Source organism: Mercurialis annua, linkage group LG3 (assembly GCF_937616625.2).
Source record: "Mercurialis annua linkage group LG3, ddMerAnnu1.2, whole genome shotgun sequence".
Taxonomy (NCBI): Eukaryota; Viridiplantae; Streptophyta; class Magnoliopsida; order Malpighiales; family Euphorbiaceae; genus Mercurialis; species Mercurialis annua.
Genome location: NC_065572.1, coordinates 2,179,876 through 2,200,678, shown reverse-complemented (window position 1 = coordinate 2,200,678; position 20,803 = coordinate 2,179,876). Strand labels below are relative to the sequence as shown.

Sequence of the window (20,803 nt, the reverse complement as noted above, 5' to 3'; positions counted from 1 at the left end):
GAATTAAGGATTTTAAATTAAATTATAGATTTTTGGGATTTAAATTTCAACTTTATGTTTTCTATATAAAAAGAACATTATTATAGAACAAAATATTTGTTATTTTTCTGATGACGGTACCTGGTCTTTCTTTATTTTCTCCGGGTGAATCTAAATTAATTTCATATTTATAACTATAATATAATTAAATTGTAATTTTACATTATCTTTTATTAACAACTTTTTATTTTTATTAAAACGAATTGACGCTGCAGTCACATGAATATGAGTAACTTTTTAATCATGCTAAATACACATTAAAATAGTTGCATATTGAAATTCATAACAACAGACATAAATATTTATATGGTCGTCATGCTATGTTTAATATTTCCTAAACGGTAAAAGATTTTGATAAACTATTGAAGTTTCTAGATGAATCGGCGAAGGATCAGAGACATAAAATTCAAAAAAAAAATAGATCGAAAAGAATGCCGAAAGAGATTTTCGACTATTCAGTCTGACGCTCAAGTCAATTTTAGAAAAAGAGTAAAACAATATGTGTGAATAAATAGAATATTTTAGAGTTTGGGCCATAAGACGGTTTATGTACAAGTACTGTTAAATGCTAATTATTTAATCAGGTGAACTGTTCATTATATTAGTATTTTGAGGCGTGCAGACGTGGGTGGCGTAAGAAACGCTTTGTGTTGTCGAACAAGTAGTATTTGAGCTATTAGTATCTCAATTGCTATGAAGCGACATTTGACTAGGTTCTTCAAGTATGAATTGCATATCTTAGCAGCTTTGTTTTTACTGGGCTCTCAGTATGTAATTGTACCTTATTGTTTTTTGGAAAATTAGGTTCTTCAAGTATGCATTGCATATCTTAGCAGCGTTGTTTTTATCGGGCTCCCAGTATGTAATCGTACCTTATTGTTTTTTGGAAAAGAAGTCATTGCTAGTAGTAACGACTTGTTATAATCCATTGATTCATATAGAATCCATATTCTGAAGGGGGATCGGTCCAAAAATTAGATAGGAGTTAAGACGCAGTCGGGCGCCGGCGGCTGACTCAAGTGCCCACATATGGTTCGGAGGCCGAACCCTACCCTAATAGTAATGGTGCGGCTTATGGCAAGTTATCAAATCACTTAGTATGATTCATCTATCAAATAGATATCTATATAATTGTCAATTCAGTCTATCTTAATATAAACAACAATTTATTTATTATTATGATATTGTAATTAAAGTGTATTTTAACTTTAAATTAAAATTTAAAATGCTTATTTAAATTGATTGGGCAAACACAGCGTGACGCGGCGGTATAATATTTTTAGCGCTAATTATATATTAAATCATAATTTTTATACTCCTTTTCAATTTTATTATGACCTTGCAATATTTTTCATATATCACATACGTGTTTATATGTAAAATTTGACGTGTTTTGACACATCACTTTCTGTTCGCTTAGTCAGCCAAACATTTCCTAATTTTAAAACAATGGTAAATTTGAAAAAAAATGATAATTTTATATGATAATTTTTTTAAAAAATATGATTAAATTGGAAAAAGGTATAAAAAAACGTGACTGAACATAAAAATAACCCTACTTTTAAATTTTTATTGTTGCAAATCAAACAAAGTATATAGCAACATTCAAACAACAGTATCATAAAAGATTTATATAGCAATTTATTCTTTTAATTTATAAATAATATATAATAAACATATAAATTAATATTGTGAGCAAATCGGTCACAAACTTAGTGATTATATCTAAATAACACAAGTTTAGCCATTTGCTATCTTAATTTATAAATTAATTTATCAAAATGGTATAAATTGACTATAATCACCAAATTTATATATGCCCATAAAATTAATTTACTTATTAATTGTTCAGTATTTACAAATTGAGAAGGCAAATTAAGTCCATCACATAACAACAGCAGCCGCGGAAACGACAACGACATACAAATTAGCGAGATAACAAAACTTCCAAAGAAAAAAATTCAACCCAAAATCACGAACCAAGATCCGATCACTCGTTTTTCACAAAAACAAACAATTTAATCACCAATTTACACCATGATGAATAAATAATTAGTAAATACGTACATACAAACTAGATTAACCACCAAACGTGCTAATTAAAATACAAATCAAATCCCAAACAGCAACATTTTTATTTTCATTTCGAACCTTAAAACACACGCATAATTAATTAACCATCTTCAAATCAAATCTGAACAACAACAAAAAAAACTCACAGAGAGCTGAAAAATGGCCATGGCGAGGGCAAGTTCCGGCCTCGCGTACCCGGAGCGATTCTATGCCGCGGCTACATACGCTGGATTTGACGGATCTCCTAATTCAACTGACACTTCCGTTTCTTCCAAGTTCCAAAACGACACTGCGTTGCTCCTCTATGCTCTGTATCAACAGGTACTTAAGTTTCATTTTCAATGTTATTGTTTTACATCCGATCCAATTATTATAGGCGTTGATCGCAATGGCGCTATTGTGCTTTGAATTTGTTGCTTTGTTAATTTGATTGAGCTGTGATTTTTTTGATGTGAAATTGGTGAATGTTATTGGTTGTTTAGTAAAGAATTTGTGACTGTAGTAATAATTGAAGTGTTTGCACTGTTTTATTGTATCAAGTTAATCATAATTCTGATTCGTTTAGGATGTGTTAACCGTTAAGTGTAGTTTTTTGGTGGATCTAGTTTTGTATGAGCTAAAATGCTGAATTGTGATGTGGAGCACTAAACTTGATGTGAATAAAGCTAATCCAGTTTAGTTATGTGGTTTTTATACTAAAAAAAAGTCGTTTTCCATTTTTTTAATTAGAGATTGCGCATAATTTTAAGGCTTAATTGCTTTAAAAAACATGAGGTTTAACGTATTTTGCAGTTTTAACCTGCACTTTCACTTTTGGCAATTTAATACATGAACTGTCATTTTTTGCAATTTAGAACACCGGACAATTTTCCGTATAAAAATGATGATGTGGACACCAGAATAAACACTGTTCCAGCGTCCGCACCAACACTTTTTGATGGAAAATTACTCGATGTTTTGAATTGCAAAAATTTGAAAGTTGGTGTTCAACATTGCCAAAATTCAAAGTTTGTTTTAAAATTGCAATATACACTTCGTGATTTTTGAAGCAATTAAGCCTAATTTTAATTTCAGTTGCAATGTCTGTTTTCTCTGGTATCTGTTTGTTTGACCTGTTTTGTGCATGTGTTAAAGAGGTAATTAGTAATTTTTTGGTTACAATTTACATATGTGATTGCAGGCTGCTATAGGTCCTTGTAATGCTCCAAAACCCAGTACTTGGAAAGCTGTAGAATTAAGCAAATGGAAGAGGTTTGTATGCTCATAATTTTTAATTTCAAGGTTCTTGGCTTCATGCATTCACTACAACTTCACGCATAACGGCATACATATTGTCACCGGCATCTGATTCAATGATTTATGAGATACTTGTAACTTGCATAGAACATTACTATCAACTGTACTTGGAGATAATGTGAGAAAAATGAAAACTAAGTTGTTAGAATAAAATAATTTGTTAAAAAAAGGAAAATTTAAAGAAATACTATTTTCGGGTAGAAGTTTGGGTAATATTATGGAGATCTGGAATAGTTTTTGTAACAATGTAAATTTGTTTTTTTTTAAAAAATTGATATGTGCTAATTGGCTAACTTTAAAAAAATTGTCGAAGAAAACTTTAAGTAGTATGCTCTGGTATGCATTGTGTTTGCGTCTCTATTTACTTTTTAAAGAAAGAAATATAAAAACTTTGTCTACACTGTTGAGAGTTGTTTGAAAGTAATTGTGTTTGCAGCTGGCAAGGGCTGGGCAACATGGCTTCCACAGAAGCAATGCGTCTCTTTGTGAAGATATTAGAGGTCTTTGACAATGGAATTTTCAGGTTCACATTTCTGTGACTTGATTGGAATGAAGTATAATTGTACTTATATTCTTAACTATTGTGTAGGAAGAAGATCCTGGTTGGTATTCTAGAGCATCTAACTCTGTTCCTGAGTCTGTTGTAGAGGCGCAAATGAATGTAAGTTTACATCGGAATTTTTTTTCATTGAATTGGTAAAACATAATTTTAACTTTTTCACCTTTTTGACCTGTGTTTATTTTTAGCTTATAAAAAATAATCAAATTGATATGTTTATATATCTGAGATAATATGTTAAGAACCCCAATAGCTAATTTCATCAATGTTTTCAAATTTCGCGTTCCATAGCATAATCCCAAAGTTGAATCTGTCATCGAGAATGGGAACTCATATCCAGAGACAAAGACAGTATCCAGTGAGAAAGGAAGTGTCATAGAGACCCAGGATAAAGATGTTGTTTCAGAAGGCCTTGGTTCTATTGCTGTCTATGATCAATGGATCGCCCCTCCAATATCTGGCCAACGCCCAAAAGCCCGCTATGAGGTATTGCATGTTTGTGAATATTCTTTTTCTTTTTTAATTATGAAATGCTCTTGTCATGTTCTGTTTCTTGTTATTTTCATTTTTTCCAACTTTTTTCTCCTAACCTCGTTCAAATTTGCCAGCATGGAGCAACAGTTATTCAACATAAGATGTATGTATATGGGGGAAACCACAACGGCCGTTACCTTAATGATCTGCATGTAAGAAATTTATCTTTACTTATGTATGTTCGCAGGATGTGTCATAGACTGGATTACCAGAGTGCTATTGTTTATGCAATTAGGTATCAACTACTAACATAACATGTGGGATTCACATGGAATGACTATTTGCCTGCTTTTGAAATGCATTTTGTATTTTGAACTGATGCGGGAACATTCAAATTAGCACATTCTATGCTTCTTTCTTGCAAGCTCGTTTTGCACACTTATTTTACATGCTCTTTCTTTTAATTTGCCGACTTAGTTCTTGCTGTTCAAATTTTCAAAAGTGTAAAAGTCTTTGTTTCTCATGTATTAACAGTAAGGAATTTATCCAAATTTTGATTGGAGCACTATGCAGGTGCTGGATTTGAGAAGTTGGAGTTGGTCAAAGGTTGATGCTAAGTTTGGAGCTGATTTAAATGAATCAAAATCTCCAGCTGTCGTAACTTCTTGTGCTGGTCATTCTTTGGTTAGTATGTGACTTATTTTCTTTGTGTAATATGAAAGTACAAAATTTCCTGACACATTTTTTGTGGATTTGACAAGATATTTTACCTGGTGACAACTGATAAGTGTCCCTGATATTGGAAATTTTAATCCATTTATGTAACATGATAATATGGTTTGCATGATTTTGTAGATACCCTGGGAAAATAAGCTTTTATCAATTGCTGGACATACGAAGGATCCATCAGAAACTATGCAGGGTATGCTGAAGTATGATTGCTGTACTATACTGTGATTCACAAACACTAACCTTAACCATTTATTGACTTTCCATGACAGTGAAGGTATTTGATCCACAAAGTTGTACATGGTCAACCTTAAAGACATATGGGAAAGCACCGGTATGTAACTGATACTTCTTATTGTGAACCACATTGGACAAAATTTACTGCCACATTTTTCTTCATGTAGTGAATATTTTAGCCGAATGGATCAACTGATACATCTTGTAAACCACATTGGATGAAATTAACTTAAACATCTTTCCTTTCTATTAGTCAATCTTTTGTTTGACTGTAATGTATTAACTAAGATATTCTCTAGAAACTAAAAGTCAAGGAACTGAACATTTGTACCCTCTCTATTATTCAGTTTTGGAGTCTGGAGGGGATTCTCTTGGTTTTGAGATTCATGTAACTAAGGAATGTGGAAATTAGTTTTTGGTACTTTAAATTTTTAATGCTCTTTGGAGGCAAAATGGTTTAATAATCTGGAAGTGATTGAGCTTGGGATAAAAAATTATCTGACATTTATAAAAACATTGTTTATTGCATTGCAGGTCTCACGAGGTGGTCAATCTGTTACACTAGTTGGGACGAGCTTGGTGATTTTTGGTGGACAAGACGCAAAAAGATCTCTCTTGAATGATTTACATATTCTTGACCTAGAAACGATGACCTGGGATGAAATTGATGCTATGTAAGATGAATTTGGCAATCTGATGAGATGCTAGCTTCTTTTGTTTAGTCTTTTTATATTATAGTGCTATTTTTTTGTCATGGATGAGGACTACTATATGAAGGTTCTGCAATGGACAATTGATTAGTATCATGATGAGTGCTCTAGCAATATTTATGGAGTTTTAGAGCTTGAGAAATTATCAACTATCTGATGGTTTGAGATCTTTGAATTCTTATGCTGAGTGGTGGTTGTGTAATACCTTTTAATTTTGCTGCAATGGTGATTTTTTTACCTGTTTAGGGCATGAGTAGGATTTGAATTTGTTTTAACTCAATATTGATTTAAATATGTTTTTATTATGGTTCTGCATCATGTTTCACGTGTCAAATGTAAACCCGATTCAAAAAATTTATTCAATTTGGTTTTACCCTGAAACAAAGTGGTTTGTTTTATCTTTAATGACAGAAACTTTGTTGATTAACTTATCTTTATCACTTTGTAGTGGTGTCCCTCCTTCTCCAAGGTCGGATCACGCTGCTGCAGTTCATGCAGAACGCTACCTTCTTATTTTCGGCGGCGGTTCACATGCTACTTGTTTCAATGATCTGCACGTGCTTGATTTGCAAGCTGTAAGTTAAATTATCTTCACGAATTTTTCTCTTGTACATTTGGATTATTATTAATAGTCTTGCAATGAATTCTAGATGGAATGGACAAGACCCACTCAACAGGGGGAAATACCAAGTCCACGGGCTGGGCATGCAGGTGTGACAGTTGGGGAGAATTGGTTTATAGTTGGCGGTGGTGACAACAAGAGTGGTATGAACTTTGCAGCTAATGTACTTCAGTATAAAATGTTTATGATTGATGCAAATATTCCTAAGGAAAGAAGAAAACTTAAAAATATCTTCCTGACAAATTTTACAGTTAAACATTTATTTGTTAACTTTATACAGGGGTGTCTGAAACTATTGTTCTCAACATGTCTACACTTGTTTGGTCTGTTGTTACTTCTGTTGAAGGACGTATTCCTCTTGCCAGCGAGGTATTTTGTGAGAATGTTTAGTCTTCAAGCTGTATGCAGTAATACTTGAAATGTGCGTTGCAATGTAAATTATTGTATTACAAAAGTCTGCATGGATACTTGAGTTTCGTATTGCACTGTGAAAATTTAGTTTTTCTGTGTAGGATATTGAATCTGAATAGAGCTTCAATACATGTCTATATAAATTCTTAGCTATCCAATCAATAGTTATTGTCAATTAATACGTATTTGGGTCAAGTATATAAGGAAATAATACAATTTTGATTTAGGTATCTGGAAAGGAATATAATCTAAATGCATTTTATATTTACTGCTTCACTCAATAGTTTGCATATGGTGATACACTGATACTAAGTTTACAGCTAGCCCACAGTTACTTTGTCATTGTTACTACCTATTACCTAATGCGATATGCCATCTGAGTCTTTTTTAATCTACGGACACTTGTTCGATGAGAAATTTGTTGTTTTTTATAATCTTTTGGGAGGCGTATGGGATTAGGGTGTGTAATGGGTGGATTAATACTAGCTAACCTTTCTACGTATTAAATTGTAAGGAGGTGCAGTGGGGAAACTAATCTGACTGTCTTATATTGCAGGGTTTGAGTTTGGTAGTAAGCTCCCATAACGGTGAAGATATTCTTGTTTCATTTGGGGGATACAATGGGCGTTACAGCAACGATGTTAGATGTGACTTTAGCTTCTTTTTGTCTACCTCTTTCCTTTTACATTTCCCTTTTATGATTTTGCTGTTTACTGATAGGTCAATGTTCTTAAACCAAGCCACAAGTCTACCTTGCAAGGAAAAATTATGGAGTCTCCACTGCCTGATAGTGTTTCAGCTGTGCATAATGCCACAAATGGCACCAGAGATTTGGAGTCGGAGTTTGAAGTGGGCCAAGAAGGCAAAATAAGGGAAATTGTTATGGATAATGTTGATCCAGAGCCCACGGTATGGCAAACTGCAGAAACTGTCATTTTCCGACTGCAAGTATAGAGTTTTGTGCTTTCTTATTGTCTAATTATTTATACCTCTTTACTTAATGTTCGAGTTTCATTCAGAAATTGAAAGGTGAAGTATCCAGTGAACATCTTTTAGCAACTTTGAAAGCAGAAAAAGAAGAATTGGAGTCATCACTTAACAAGGAGAAATTTCAAACTGCACAATTGAAGCAGGAATCGGCTGAAGCTTATAGTCGTAATACTGACCTTTATAAGGTGAATTTTGTACATGTTTATATTCTTGAACCCCTTTATAATTTGTATCAGTATCATCTGCTTTTCAATTTTTACTAATTATAACTAATATGCATATTGATGCAAAATGGTTCTCTTTTTAAACCAAATGCTTAGATTCTATTTTTTTTAATAAATTTAATATTTTTCATGGCATTTTAGGAGCTCCAGTCTGTGCGTGGTCAGCTTGCTGCTGAGCAGTCTAGATGTTTTAAATTAGAGGTAATTCTTTGCAATTTTATATGTACATTCTCTTTCCGTCCTTCATTTTGATTGCCGACAGTTATACCGCTTGCAACATTAAATATTTAGTTTGACTAAGTTCAGCACTTTCATAAAGAGTTATCTGTATATCTAGTTATGTTACGAAATCCTCAGTGTTTGCTAAGGACATCTATAAATTATGCTTCAGTAACAAAAGAAAGAATTAGAAGCAGAAAAAGTACAATACACCAAAATTATTGTGTGATCGATAACAAATAAAAGGCCTTTAGTTGTCATAAGAAAAGTGAACTTGGATAAGCTTGACTGTCCTTTGCTACCTGCGAGCCTCTAGATTTAACGGGTGCTTAAAAACTGAACCAAATCGAATAATAAAACCGGTGAACTTTGTTTGATTCGGTTTTGAGAGTAAAATATTTTCAGTTCATTTTTGGTGCAAACTGAATCGGAAAAATGAACTGAACCAGTTCAGTTTGAAATATTTGACATTTTTAAAAAATGCTGTTCCGTTTGTTATTCAAACTAATTGCACACCCCCACCTTCTACCTCGGGTGACCTGACTTCTCAAGTATATTACAATTCCACATGAGAATTGTTTAAAATTAGATCCTCCGAACAAAAAAAACTCCATTTACTGATGCATGTTTAGAAAAGGGGAATCTCTACAAAGTAATTTATCCTTATCTTTGAACCCTACAGGTTGATGTGGCAGAATTAAGACAAAAGCTGCAGACAATGGAGGCATTACAAAAAGAACTCGAACTGTTACAGCGACAAAAGGCTGCTTCGGAACAAGCTGCCTTAAATGCAAAACAAAAGCAGGGCTCTGCTGGGGTGTGGGGTTGGCTCGCCGGAACTCCGGGCCAAAAAGAGGACGAAGCCTAAATTTTGTTGCAATATTTTTTGAAATTATAATTAGATTGGTTCTTCTTGATCAATTTTTTATATCAAACATTTTTCTCTTAGTGCAGTTCTTTCTGTGATGGGAATAAAGATATCATGTTTTTGTTCAGCAGAATGAATACCTTGGTTTTTTTGCAGGAATATAGATATAGACACTGTAGTTTTAAGTTAAAATATTGGCAGAATTTTTACAAAATTTGTAATTGAAGTGGATAGAATTTCAATGAAGTATAGGTATTTGGTTATTTGCCAATCATGTATTATAAATGATGTAATTTGATTTCTTGACATTTAATGTGTTGTGGGAGTATAAATATTGTGTTGACAGCTTTTTTTACTGTCATTTTGGCTATTACATATATATTACATTTTTTTTATTTAAATTGTTTTTTTTATAAATTTATTTCACAGAAAATTTATTCAGTCAGATAAAACTGACCTATAATAAATCAGTTCATGAAAAAAAATATCTCTTAACAAATATGATATGATTGATGAAGTTTTCTATTATTGTAGAGATGTGCTTAATTTGCATGCAATCATGATTGTTTCATTCTATATGTAATTTTAGTTTAGATACATGTTATCTAAATAATATTTAATACTACAATTTTTAGGCTACTGAAATAAAACATAAAACCAATAAACTATAACTCAATGGCATGTATACTAAACAGAATTTTATAAAAATCATTCCACGATTGTTAAAAATTATATTTTCCAGATAATTAAAAATAATAATATTAAATTGTGATATAAGTGATAGAAATACTCTCAAGTTTAGTCATAATTCACAGTTTGGTACTCCTTATTTGTCATAATTCACAGTTTGGTACTCCTTATTTGCCAAACCTATCACATTATTACACGCCATTAAAATGATGGCAATCTTGTAATATTACTATTCAAAGGTGTAAATAAGTAAAAAACGAATTTACAAGATTGCCATCATTTTAATGACATGTCATAATGTGATAGGTTAGTCTACGGATGACGTGGTAGACCGAGTCTACATAAGAATTTCTCCCCTTGTTTGTCATAATTCACAGTTTGGTATCCCTTGTTTGAAATCAAACGATTTGGTACCTCAGTTTTGATTTTGTAAACTATATGGCCCTTCTGTTAAATATAGGTACCAAATCGTTAACATAATGAAACGTGAGGTACCAAATCGTTTGCAAAACGTTTGAACATGAGGTATCAAATCGTTAAAATAATTAAATGTGAGGTACCAAATTTTTTTTCATAATTGAAACCGAGGTACCAAATCGTTTGAAAGTAAATATCAAATTATTAACGGAACAAATGGCTTTATAGTTTAAAAAATCAAAATTGAGGTATCAAATTGTTTGATTTTCAAACAAAAGGTATTGAACTGTGAATTATAACAAACGTGAGTGGTCTTAAAGTAATTTGCTCTAAAAATAATTCGTTTCTTAAACACAAAACTCTGTTTTTTAGAGCAAATTATGTTGAGGTTCCTGAGATATACTATAATTAACAGTTGGGTACCTCTTGTTTCAAAAGTCTACTTAATGATCCTTCAGCTTTAATTCTGTTAATTAACTGAAAGACCCTTCTGTTAATTTGAGGGACTAAATCGTTTAACGGAACTAAAACTGAGGTACCAAATTGTTGAAAAGTGAGGTACCAAATCGTTTAGTAAAATTAAAAGCGAGGGATCAAACCGTTCACGAATATAAAGATGGGTACCAAATCGTTTGAAAGTAAATATCGAAATTAACGGAGGGGTCTAATTGTTAACGAAATTGAAACTGAAGGACTATTTAATAGACTTTTGAAATAAGAGTTATCAAACTGTTAATTATGATATACCTCAGAGTCAAAGTAATTTGCTCTTTTTTTAATTTATTAAATATCTAAAAATGATAATTTATCAAAAAGAAATGAAAAAATAGTTTCATCTTTCAAAAAGCGTGGCAGTATATAAATGGAGGTGGTATATCCATTTATTTACACCGTCGCATTATCAAATAAATCCTTAAATGAGGAAATGTACAACTCTTTTTAGTTACTAATCTCGATTCCGAGAAAAATCACTCTCCAAATTTTCTTTCCATCCAATCACTTTTATCTCTCTAAAAATATTCTTCCATCTTCTGGCAGTTTCTCAGGAAACAAACGGAAAATAGAATAACTCAATCGCTACTCCGAAACCGGCAAAAATGAAGAAAAGGTATGCTTAATTATTCTGAAATCACATAGATATATAAATTCTAGGGTTTCAAATTAGCTGTATAGTTTTTGAAATGACCTCTATTTCTAAAAGTGAAGGTGAATTAAGAGACGCAAAATCTGACGAAACAATAGAAGAGAATCAAACTAAACCTAGGGTTTCAGGCGATGGCATGGAGAGTGAAGCTATTTCTAGGGTTTTAGGGAATAATGGATCTACTAGAAATGTCATTGAAGTAATGGATAGTGATAATGAGGAAGAAGAAGAAGATGAAGAGGAAGAATCAGCTAGGGTTTTTGAAGTGAAAAATGAGAAGAAAACACCGCTAAGCTTTGTTCAGTTTGATTCGAAAAATAATCGATTTGACGATGACAATGATGAAGTTGATGATTCCAAAAATGATGTTAAGATGAGGCATTCTAGGGGCGGGAAATCAAAGGGAGAAGTTTATAATAGTTTATTATCGGAGTTCGATGATTTTGTTGCTAATGAGAAGCATGAAGCAACGGAGGGAACGTCTAGGGCGTTGAGTTATGGATTTGAAGTCGGTGATATGGTGTGGGGGAAAGTGAAATCACACCCGTGGTGGCCTGGCCATATTTTTAATGAAGCTTTTGCAACGTCGTCTGTGCGGAGAACTAGGAGGGAGGGTTATGTTTTAGTTGCATTCTTTGGAGATAGTAGTTATGGGTGGTTTGACCCCGCTGAGCTTGTTCCGTTTGATCCTCATTTTGCTGAAAAATCGCAGCAACTAGTTTCAAGGACTTTTGTTAAAGCAGTTGAGGAGGCAGTTGACGAGGCCAGTAGAAGGTGTGGACTTGGTTTGGCATGTAGGTGTAGAAATAAGTATAATTTTAGGCCAACTGATGCGCAGGGGTATTTTGAGGTTGATGTGCCAGATTATGAAGCAAGAGGATTTTATTCAGAAAATCAGATTAAGAAGGCTCAACAAAGCTTTCAGCCGTACGAGACACTTTCTTTCATTAAGCAGTTGGCCTCTGCGCCAATAGAGCGTGACATGAAAACTATTGATTTTTCCAAGAATAAGGCAACTGTTTTTGCTTTTCGCAAGGCAGTGTTTGAGGAGTTTGATGAGACTTATGCACAGGCATTTGGAGCACCCTCCAAGCGGTCTGCTAATGATCCAGCTAATGTGCATAGTCCTCCTGTTAAAGTTCCAACCCGAGGTATTGTTTATGTCCATTTATCCTTGGTCATTCCATTTTTCTGATGCTTAATGATGAGTATGTTTATTGTGCTTTCTTGTGGGTGTTCTATTGAAGTGTCAAGCATGTTGTGATTGTTGCGTTGCAAATGTGCTCTATTCATTATATTACTTAAGCTCAAGCTGGATTTTACTCCCTAATTCAGTTTCCAGATAATCAAGGACTGTTCCTTTTCATTGTTCTTCTTACCTAATGACAGCTTGTTTGCATTTTTAGTGCTGGATAGGATGTTCATGTTTCTCAACATGCTTCTTAGAAGATATTGAATATAAAGAAAGGAATTAAAAATTTCTTACAGATCTTCCCCATGTGAGATGCAGAGAAAATTAAAGATGATCTATTGTATTGAGAACATATTTCAGATTTCTGAAAACTGTAATGAATGATAATAATTAGGATTGATTGATGTATGGATATCTTCAAATTGTAGCTGTATATTTTGAATAGCTATATGTAGGAGGGGAAGCTATGGTTGTTTGCTGAAGTCTCGAACCACATCATCTGTGCAATTTTAGGACATTTGCCATTTGTTTAATGATGAGGATATTGATTTACTGCCAGTTCTTCATATTTTTATTTTTTTTACTAGATTTCCTTTGCACCTTTATATTTTGAGTTAAATTGTCTTACAAGTATGCTTAAGATCAATTTTTTTTTAAACTATGCTTAAGATCATGAATTTTAGAATCACCAACTTCCCTAATGTTTTTGACTGATGTTCTGTTTTATGTTGTTTATTTTCGTGCAAAGCTCTTAACTTTTTTATTATATATCAAATTTCCAAAAATTGAGCAATTGATTTTTTTATGTTCCTTTTGGCAAAAAAAAAAAGAACAGTTCCATTTAAATTAATAAAGCATGACGACTATCAGATAGCTAAAATGTTATTTACCATAATTTTTTCTTTTCAGCTCCTTTGAGCGGTCCACTGGTGATAGCAGAAGCTCTGGGTGGTGGAAAGAGCTCTAAAAAGGCAGTGAAAGTGAAGGACCTGTCAAAGAAAGATAGATACCTCATCAAACGAAGAGATGAACCGGTTGATTCAAGGACCATCCAAATTGGTCAAACGCAAGCAAGTTTCCCAGCCCCTGCAGCATCTGAGGAAGGTTCTTCAGTAGTAACCGGCGACTTTGTTTTGCAAAAAAGGGCGCCCCCACCTAATCTAGCGAGCAATGAACACTCCAAGACTAACAGTGATGAAGCTGGGGAACAGAGTCCAGAATTTGCTGCCAAAGCATTAATCTCGGATCAAGGTACAGCTTTAGATGTAAATTCAGCTCATAATATGGAGAAGGGTGCTCTGCAAGAAACAAAGGACAACTTGGTACCAGATATAATTTTGGAACCAAGTAAAGGTCAAACAGACATTTCTCTCAAGGGGGTTTCATCACCTTCTGTTCAGCAAGAATGTGAGGCCATGGTTGACGTCAGATACGAGGAAAGTGCAAGTATGTCGAGATTTAATGAAGTTTCTCTTCAACGTGAGAGCTTTTGTCCAAGAGCAGAGGGAGATGGTGGTTTTGATAAACCTCAGGAAACTCATCTTAATTCACATCTTTCACCACTTGATACAAAGCATTCCACTGGCTCTAGTACTGATGTCAAAGTGAAGAAGGCCAAGGCTCCGAAGCGGCCATTGGGGGATCCGGGCTCGGAGGGCTCCAGCATAAAAGCAAAAAAGAAGAAAAAGAAGAAAGATTCAAGTTCGGAAGCAAGTCCTGATCGTCCAAAGAAGCGTTTGGCCAAAGGAACAGGTGGGGCCTTGGTGGAAAATGTAATGGGAAAAGATGATCACCGGGCTCACCAGAAGAAAGATGTTGCCGCCAGTAATGCCTCATTCGGTGATGCTGGAACATTGCCAATGTTCGGCGTGGGGAATTTCGAGTTTGATTTTCCGCTTATATTAAGTGATTTGCATGCTCTCGCTGTTGATCATTTTCATGGTTCAGGAAGGAGCAGTCCTTCAACTACAATGAACTTCCTATTACAATACCGGGCTTCTGTTTATCATTTCAGCGAGTCTTCGTCGCCACCTCCTGAAACTGAATCAACGGAAGATCGTGCTACTAAATCTCCATCTTCTGTTGGGGTTTCAAACCTTTCCGCTGGCGAGAACATCAGAGATTTGCCACCTTCAAAACCTATAAAACCTACTGTTTCTGATGATTCAACTAAAAGTGGACGTAAACGTTTGCCATCTGATCGGCAAGAAGAAATCGCAGCAAAGAGGGTGAAAAAAATTAATCAGATGAAATCATTAGCTGCAGAAAAGAAGATAGGACAGAAAAGTCTGGAAACTCGTCCCACGGAAGGTAAAGAACCAGTGGCTCCACAAAAACCAGTCAAAGCAGGTTCTATCAGAAGATTGGAGTCTCAACCGAAAGCAGTTCAACCCACTATGCTGGTGATGAAGTTTCCTCCAGAGACATCTCTTCCGTCTGCAAATAACCTGAAGGCTAAGTTTGCTCGGTTCGGCTCAATTGATCAGTCAGCTATCCGTGTCTTTTGGCAGACATCAACATGCCGTGTTGTGTTCCGGTATAAGCTCGATGCACAGGCAGCTTATAAATATGCTGTTAGTAATAACGCCTTGTTTGGTGTTGATCATGTGAGATACAGTCTTCGGGAAGTAGGAGGTCCCGCTTCTGACTTGCAAGATTCTGATAGGGGTGGCCGGGTAGACGAGACATCGCTGGAGGTCTCACGGCAGAAGGACTTTGCAATTGAAAGACCGCCACTTGCACAGCAGCCTAATCAGCAGACAAATCTCCAGCTAAAGTCAATCCTGAAGAAACCGACAGGCGACGAGGCCGGGTTACCAACTGGTGGCGGTAATGGTGGTAGAGGGGCAGCACGTGTAAAATTCTTATTGGGTGGGGAAGAAAGTAGTAGTAGAAACTTCAACAACAGTGCTAGTTATGCTGAAGGTGGTGGTGCACCTACTTCTGTTGCGATGGATTTAAATAGTAACAAGTTTCAAAAGGTTATTCCTACAACTTCATTACCTATTTTACCCCTTCCTCCTCAATTTGCAAAACACCCACTTAATAATGTGCATCATACTGAAGTAGTAGCACCCAGAAATATGCACAATCTGAATCATCCTCCTCCACCCGTTGCTCCTCCGCCGCCTAGTGCGGCGAGCATCGATATTTCACAGCAGATGCTAAGCCTTTTGACAAGGTGCAACGATGTTGTTGCCTCCGTGTCGGGCTTCTTGGGCTACGCGCCTTACCATCCTCTTTGATGACATGAATGGCATAATTTTACTTAACACTAAAGAAGTTGCTGTCTGAAACAAAACCGGCCAATTTATGTCCAAATCTGCACAATTGCTTTTGGGATTCAGTATATGCTGTGATTTTGGAACATAAAGAGAGATGCATAAAATTTTGCCATGGGAGCAAGCAATTGGGAGATTATGACGTGGCGTATGGAATATGGAGGTGGGCGTCACGCGCTGTTAATTGGGATGTTAGCTATCAAAAATTCATCACCAACTTATGTTGTGCATCCTCCTAAATGTACCCCATACGGATTGGGCCATCAATTTTCTTTGTTTGGTTTCTTGCGTTTATATAATACTTTCAAGCTTTGCTCATACATTTTATGTCTTAACTTGTTAGTGTTCAAAATTTGATAATCTCATTACTTCTTTCTCTTCACAATTTGTTGGTTGATTTTTATTTTGAGTGTTTTAAATTTAGACTTGTTTTTATTTTTAAAAATTGATTATGGTTTTGATAATTTTAAAATTACGAGTCATTTTGAATTACTATATCAAAATGCATTGAAGTAGTGAATGGATGATTTATTTTATAAATTTATCATGAATAGTATAATTTAAATTAAATTTTTTAATGTGTGTGGAAGTTAAATGGACGTATTCAATTGTGGATGGGGGAAATATTCTCTATGCCTTGTAAATTTATGTAATAAATCTATGAGTTGATTGTATAAGCTAGTCCTTATGTTGAAAGATTATTCTATTCTCTTTTTATGCCATGATATATTTACAACAATTATTAGGATAATGTGTAACATGTTAAAATCTTCAATGATTGTATATATGTTATAAAAAAGTTAATATTTTACATTTGACGTTTAAAATAATTATTCTATTATGATATCTCAAGTTATATAAGAAACTGTGGGATTAATTGAGGTAAAATCATTATAAAATCCATGTACTTTATTTCATGTACTTTATCATTTTTATTCATAAAATCTCTATCGTAAAATTATTTTCCTCTAGTCTTTCTATTTATTTTAATTTCAATTTTCAAGCCCTATATTGGGATTATAAGAGAATAATTTTGTAAGTAGCGTAACTGAAAGAAAATAAATAAAAGCATGAAAATCAAAAGTTAAGCAAGTAAGAGGAAATTTTCTGGAAAAAAAATACTCCATCCGTCCTAAAACAATAGTGTATTTTCTTTTTTTCACACAGTTTAATAAACACAATTAATGATCTAACTTTTCGTAATTTTATTTTTATTTTTTCTACCATACTTTTATTAAATGTTATGACTAATATACTTTTTAGGCTAATGGACAATAAATGATAATCTTTAAATAAGGGCAATATGGAAAAATCACACTCTAATTTGTGAATACAAATAATATGGACAACTATTTGGGACAAAAAAAAGAGAAAAGTAGACTATTGTTTTGGAACGGAGTGAGTAGTAAAATACAGGGGTCTTTAGATATAATTGGACATATATTAAAATGAGGCCTAGCCCACACTTAATTATCCAGTGCGTAACCTCCTCAACCCATTATGCCATTTCGAAAGCTTCGAGGGAAAGGAAATATAGCGACGAAGTAAAGTGCAGAATTGTTCTAGATACACGCTCTATACGCGTTTACTCTCTATTTACTAATTATAGCATTCATTTATTTTTCATTTAAAAAAAAGGATAAATATCAATTTTGATAAGATACTCTCTCAATCATATCTACACCCTCCATTTTTGTCTTTATCATTTGTCAACCAACTTTGCCCCTTTTGTATTTTAAAAAGATTGTTGTTACTTTTAAATTCTTGACTAATTTGTTTTTGATAATAAATTCTTGACTATTTATCTCTCAACCCATTGGAGAATATACCTTAATCTAATCTTATTATTAATAATTAAATCGAATCATAAATTTTAAATGCTGGATTAAATTGAAAGATTTTATCAAAAGTAAGGTCATTTATGTCCATCTCTCCATAATATTCTCCTTATTAAACGGTTCAAATCCAACGAATCTTCTTTTCACTTTCCTCCTCATCTCCTATATATAACCCCTTCGTCCCCAAATTCACATCTAATTCTCTCACTTTGATCAAAACCCAATTCAGTTCTTGAATTTTACTATCAAACTCAATTCAATCCTTGAACTTTTTTTTTCTTTCAAATTATGGAGTGCAGGCCATTGGAATTAACGCTGAGCTCGGCGAAGGATATTAAAGATGTGAATATGTTTTCAAAAATGGATGTTTATGCAGAAGTTTCAATCAAAGGCTCAGATTATTACAATTCAAATCAGAAACAAAAAACCCCAATTGATAAAGATTGTGGAACAAACCCTAAATGGAATTACACCCTGAAATTCACCGTCCCGGAATCCGCCGCTCAAGATAACCGCCTCATCATCGAGATCAAGATAATTTCTGACCGGAGCTTCGGCGATAAAGTGATCGGAGAAGTTAACGTGCCGGTCAAGGAGTTATTAGATCGGAAAGATGGGGATTCGACTCTCAGTTATGCCGTCAGAACGCCGAGCGGCAAAAGCAAAGGTACTTTGAATTTTTCTTACAAATTCGGTGAGAAATTTGAAGCTCCAGCGCCGGCGAAGGCTAAAACGCATGAGCCGGTTATGGCTTATCCGGCGCCGGCGGGTTATCCTGGTGCTGGTGGTAGCTCTGGTTATCCACCTCCTGGAGCTTACCCACCTCCCGGTGCGTATCCTCCGCCGCCTCCTCATATGGAAGCGGGTAAGGCACATGCTGCTCCGTATCCGTACCCGCCTCCAGGTGGGTATCCGCCGCCTCCACCGCAATATGGTGGGTACCCGCCTGCTCCTGGTTATGGGTATCCGCAGCAAGGTGGTTATGGTGGGTATCCGCAACAAGGTGGTTATGGTGGGTATCCTCCGCCTCCGATGATGATGCAGCAGCCGCAGAAGCCGAAGAGGGGCGGCGGCGGGAAGATGGCGTTGGGATTGGGAGCTGGGTTGCTGGGTGGGCTGTTGGTTGGTGATATGATTTCGGATGTGGGTGAGATGAGTGCTTATGATGCTGGTTTTGATGATGCTGGTGGATTTGATTTTTAAGTTTTTTTTAGTTTTTAATTTTGATTTTAATGTTAATTTTATTAGCTAACTATGAGATGCAGAAATTGTATGGTTGATCAAAGTATATGATTTTGGTTGGAGTTATTTTAAAGAATAAATTTCTGTGTCTTTATAATTTAAGATTGGCATTGTGTATGTGAATATATATCTCATCTTCTTAACTTTGTTTTTTCGATTCCATTAAGAGTGGAAGTTGCTATAATACTTGTGAAGATTTGAAATCCTTTGTTGGTCTCTTGCTTAGGGTGTAAACGAGTTGAACCGATCTCTTGTTATATGCTCAAAAAACTCGTATACGCTTAGTTATATGTCAATATAAGGCTCGTTTTCTCTTAGCTTATGTAAACTCGAACTTGAATGGTTTAAACTTTTTAAGTTTAAACTCAAATCACACATGAGCTCGGCTCAATTCACTAAACAATAAAAGTAATTAAATTTTAGCTCGAGTGGCATGTGCAGCGGATAAAATTCTCTCAAGATTTTGAGATCGAACTTGAACTTGACTTAAATTTTTTTAGTTGATATTGAATAACTCATGCGTAGTGTTTATACCCCTTCATGAGTAGTGTTTATACCCCTACTTGCTGGAGGAAGTAAAGTTATTTTGTGAAGTTTCCTTCTCATTACAAAATAACCTACATTCGAAATTGATAAAAACAAATATGAGCTTTAATTTTTAGATTTTCAATTTCATCTCTTATTCCCTTTCACAATAAATTATATTTGGATCGAGTGAAACAATTATAAATTGTACAATTTCAAATTCAAATTAAAAAATTTAAAGATAATTCATCAAGACGTATTCTTTTACTTAGCATATGTTTTTATCATTTTGAATAGACGAAAGTCACCAGATGTTGTACATTCTTGTTAGTTCACAGCAAACAAACTAAAATATATGCTTTAATTAAGATACTAAAAGTCATGTCTACGGAGAAGGAAGACGAAAAAATATAGAAAGAAAAAAAAATTATGTGGCTTGTTCTAATTCGTTAACTGTTACTAATAGAAAATGCATAACACCTCCTAATTTCTATTTGTTCAAAAAAATTGACTAAATAATGATAAACTACAGAGATTACAAAAAGTAAAGTGCAGGGATAAAATAAAGGAAAAAACTGGACTAACGATAAACTAAAAACGATAATAAAATACAAGAACTTTTGAAATGGTTATAAATAAATGGCTTAAATGCATCAAAAATCACTAACTTTCGCATGTTTTTGGTATTTAACACAATTTTTCAATTTGGTAAAAAAGTACATGAACTTTTTGCAATTAAGGACATCGGCACTGTTTTGGATGTAAAACGGCACCATTTTAAATGTAAAATGACACTATTTTTTAAAGGAAGACATATGTGGTCTTATTTGCAAAATATTAAAAAGTTCATGTTAAATATATTAAAATTAAAAGATTATATTAAATATTAAAAACGCACTAAAATTTGTGATTTTTGATGCATTTAAACCTAAATAAATCTATTTAAAAATTATAAATGCTTCATTCTATATACTTTGATAACTATTTACATTCTTTTACTTGACAACTCATAATCTATGTTGG

General features: G+C 34.1%; 3 protein-coding genes across 5 annotated transcripts; all 3 read left to right on the top strand.

Moving 5' to 3' along the window:
* Positions 1-2,071: 2,071 nt before the first annotated feature.
* LOC126673632 (acyl-CoA-binding domain-containing protein 4) lies at positions 2,072-9,783 on the top strand. The gene is made up of 18 exons (XM_050367848.2): positions 2,072-2,433; positions 3,293-3,363; positions 3,845-3,908; positions 3,998-4,069; positions 4,259-4,453; positions 4,576-4,653; positions 5,015-5,125; positions 5,297-5,363; positions 5,443-5,504; positions 5,942-6,081; positions 6,566-6,692; positions 6,768-6,882; positions 7,020-7,108; positions 7,707-7,790; positions 7,871-8,059; positions 8,170-8,325; positions 8,506-8,565; positions 9,266-9,783. The coding sequence occupies exons 1-18, from the start codon at positions 2,272-2,274 to the stop codon at positions 9,449-9,451; spliced, it is 2,028 nt and encodes a 675-aa protein (XP_050223805.1). The 5' UTR covers positions 2,072-2,271; the 3' UTR covers positions 9,452-9,783.
* Positions 9,784-11,452: 1,669 nt separating this feature from the next.
* Positions 11,453-16,560, top strand: LOC126671919 (PWWP domain-containing protein 1-like). Of its 3 annotated transcripts, none has more exons than XM_050365745.1 (3): positions 11,453-11,666; positions 11,765-12,853; positions 13,804-16,560. In XM_050365745.1, exons 2-3 carry the CDS (start codon positions 11,839-11,841, stop codon positions 16,137-16,139), a joined length of 3,351 nt encoding a protein of 1,116 aa, XP_050221702.1. In that variant the 5' UTR covers positions 11,453-11,666; positions 11,765-11,838; the 3' UTR covers positions 16,140-16,560. The 3 variants fall into 3 exon arrangements, with proteins under 3 accessions (XP_050221702.1, XP_050221701.1, XP_050221700.1); XM_050365744.1 differs by having other exon boundaries at positions 11,760-12,853; XM_050365743.1 differs by having other exon boundaries at positions 11,453-12,853.
* A 1,594-nt stretch (positions 16,561-18,154) lies between these two features.
* On the top strand, positions 18,155-19,335 carry LOC126674894 (protein SRC2-like). Its single transcript, XM_050369427.2, has one exon. The coding sequence runs from the start codon at positions 18,302-18,304 to the stop codon at positions 19,214-19,216; it is 915 nt and encodes a 304-aa protein (XP_050225384.1). The 5' UTR covers positions 18,155-18,301; the 3' UTR covers positions 19,217-19,335.
* Positions 19,336-20,803: the final 1,468 nt, after the last annotated feature.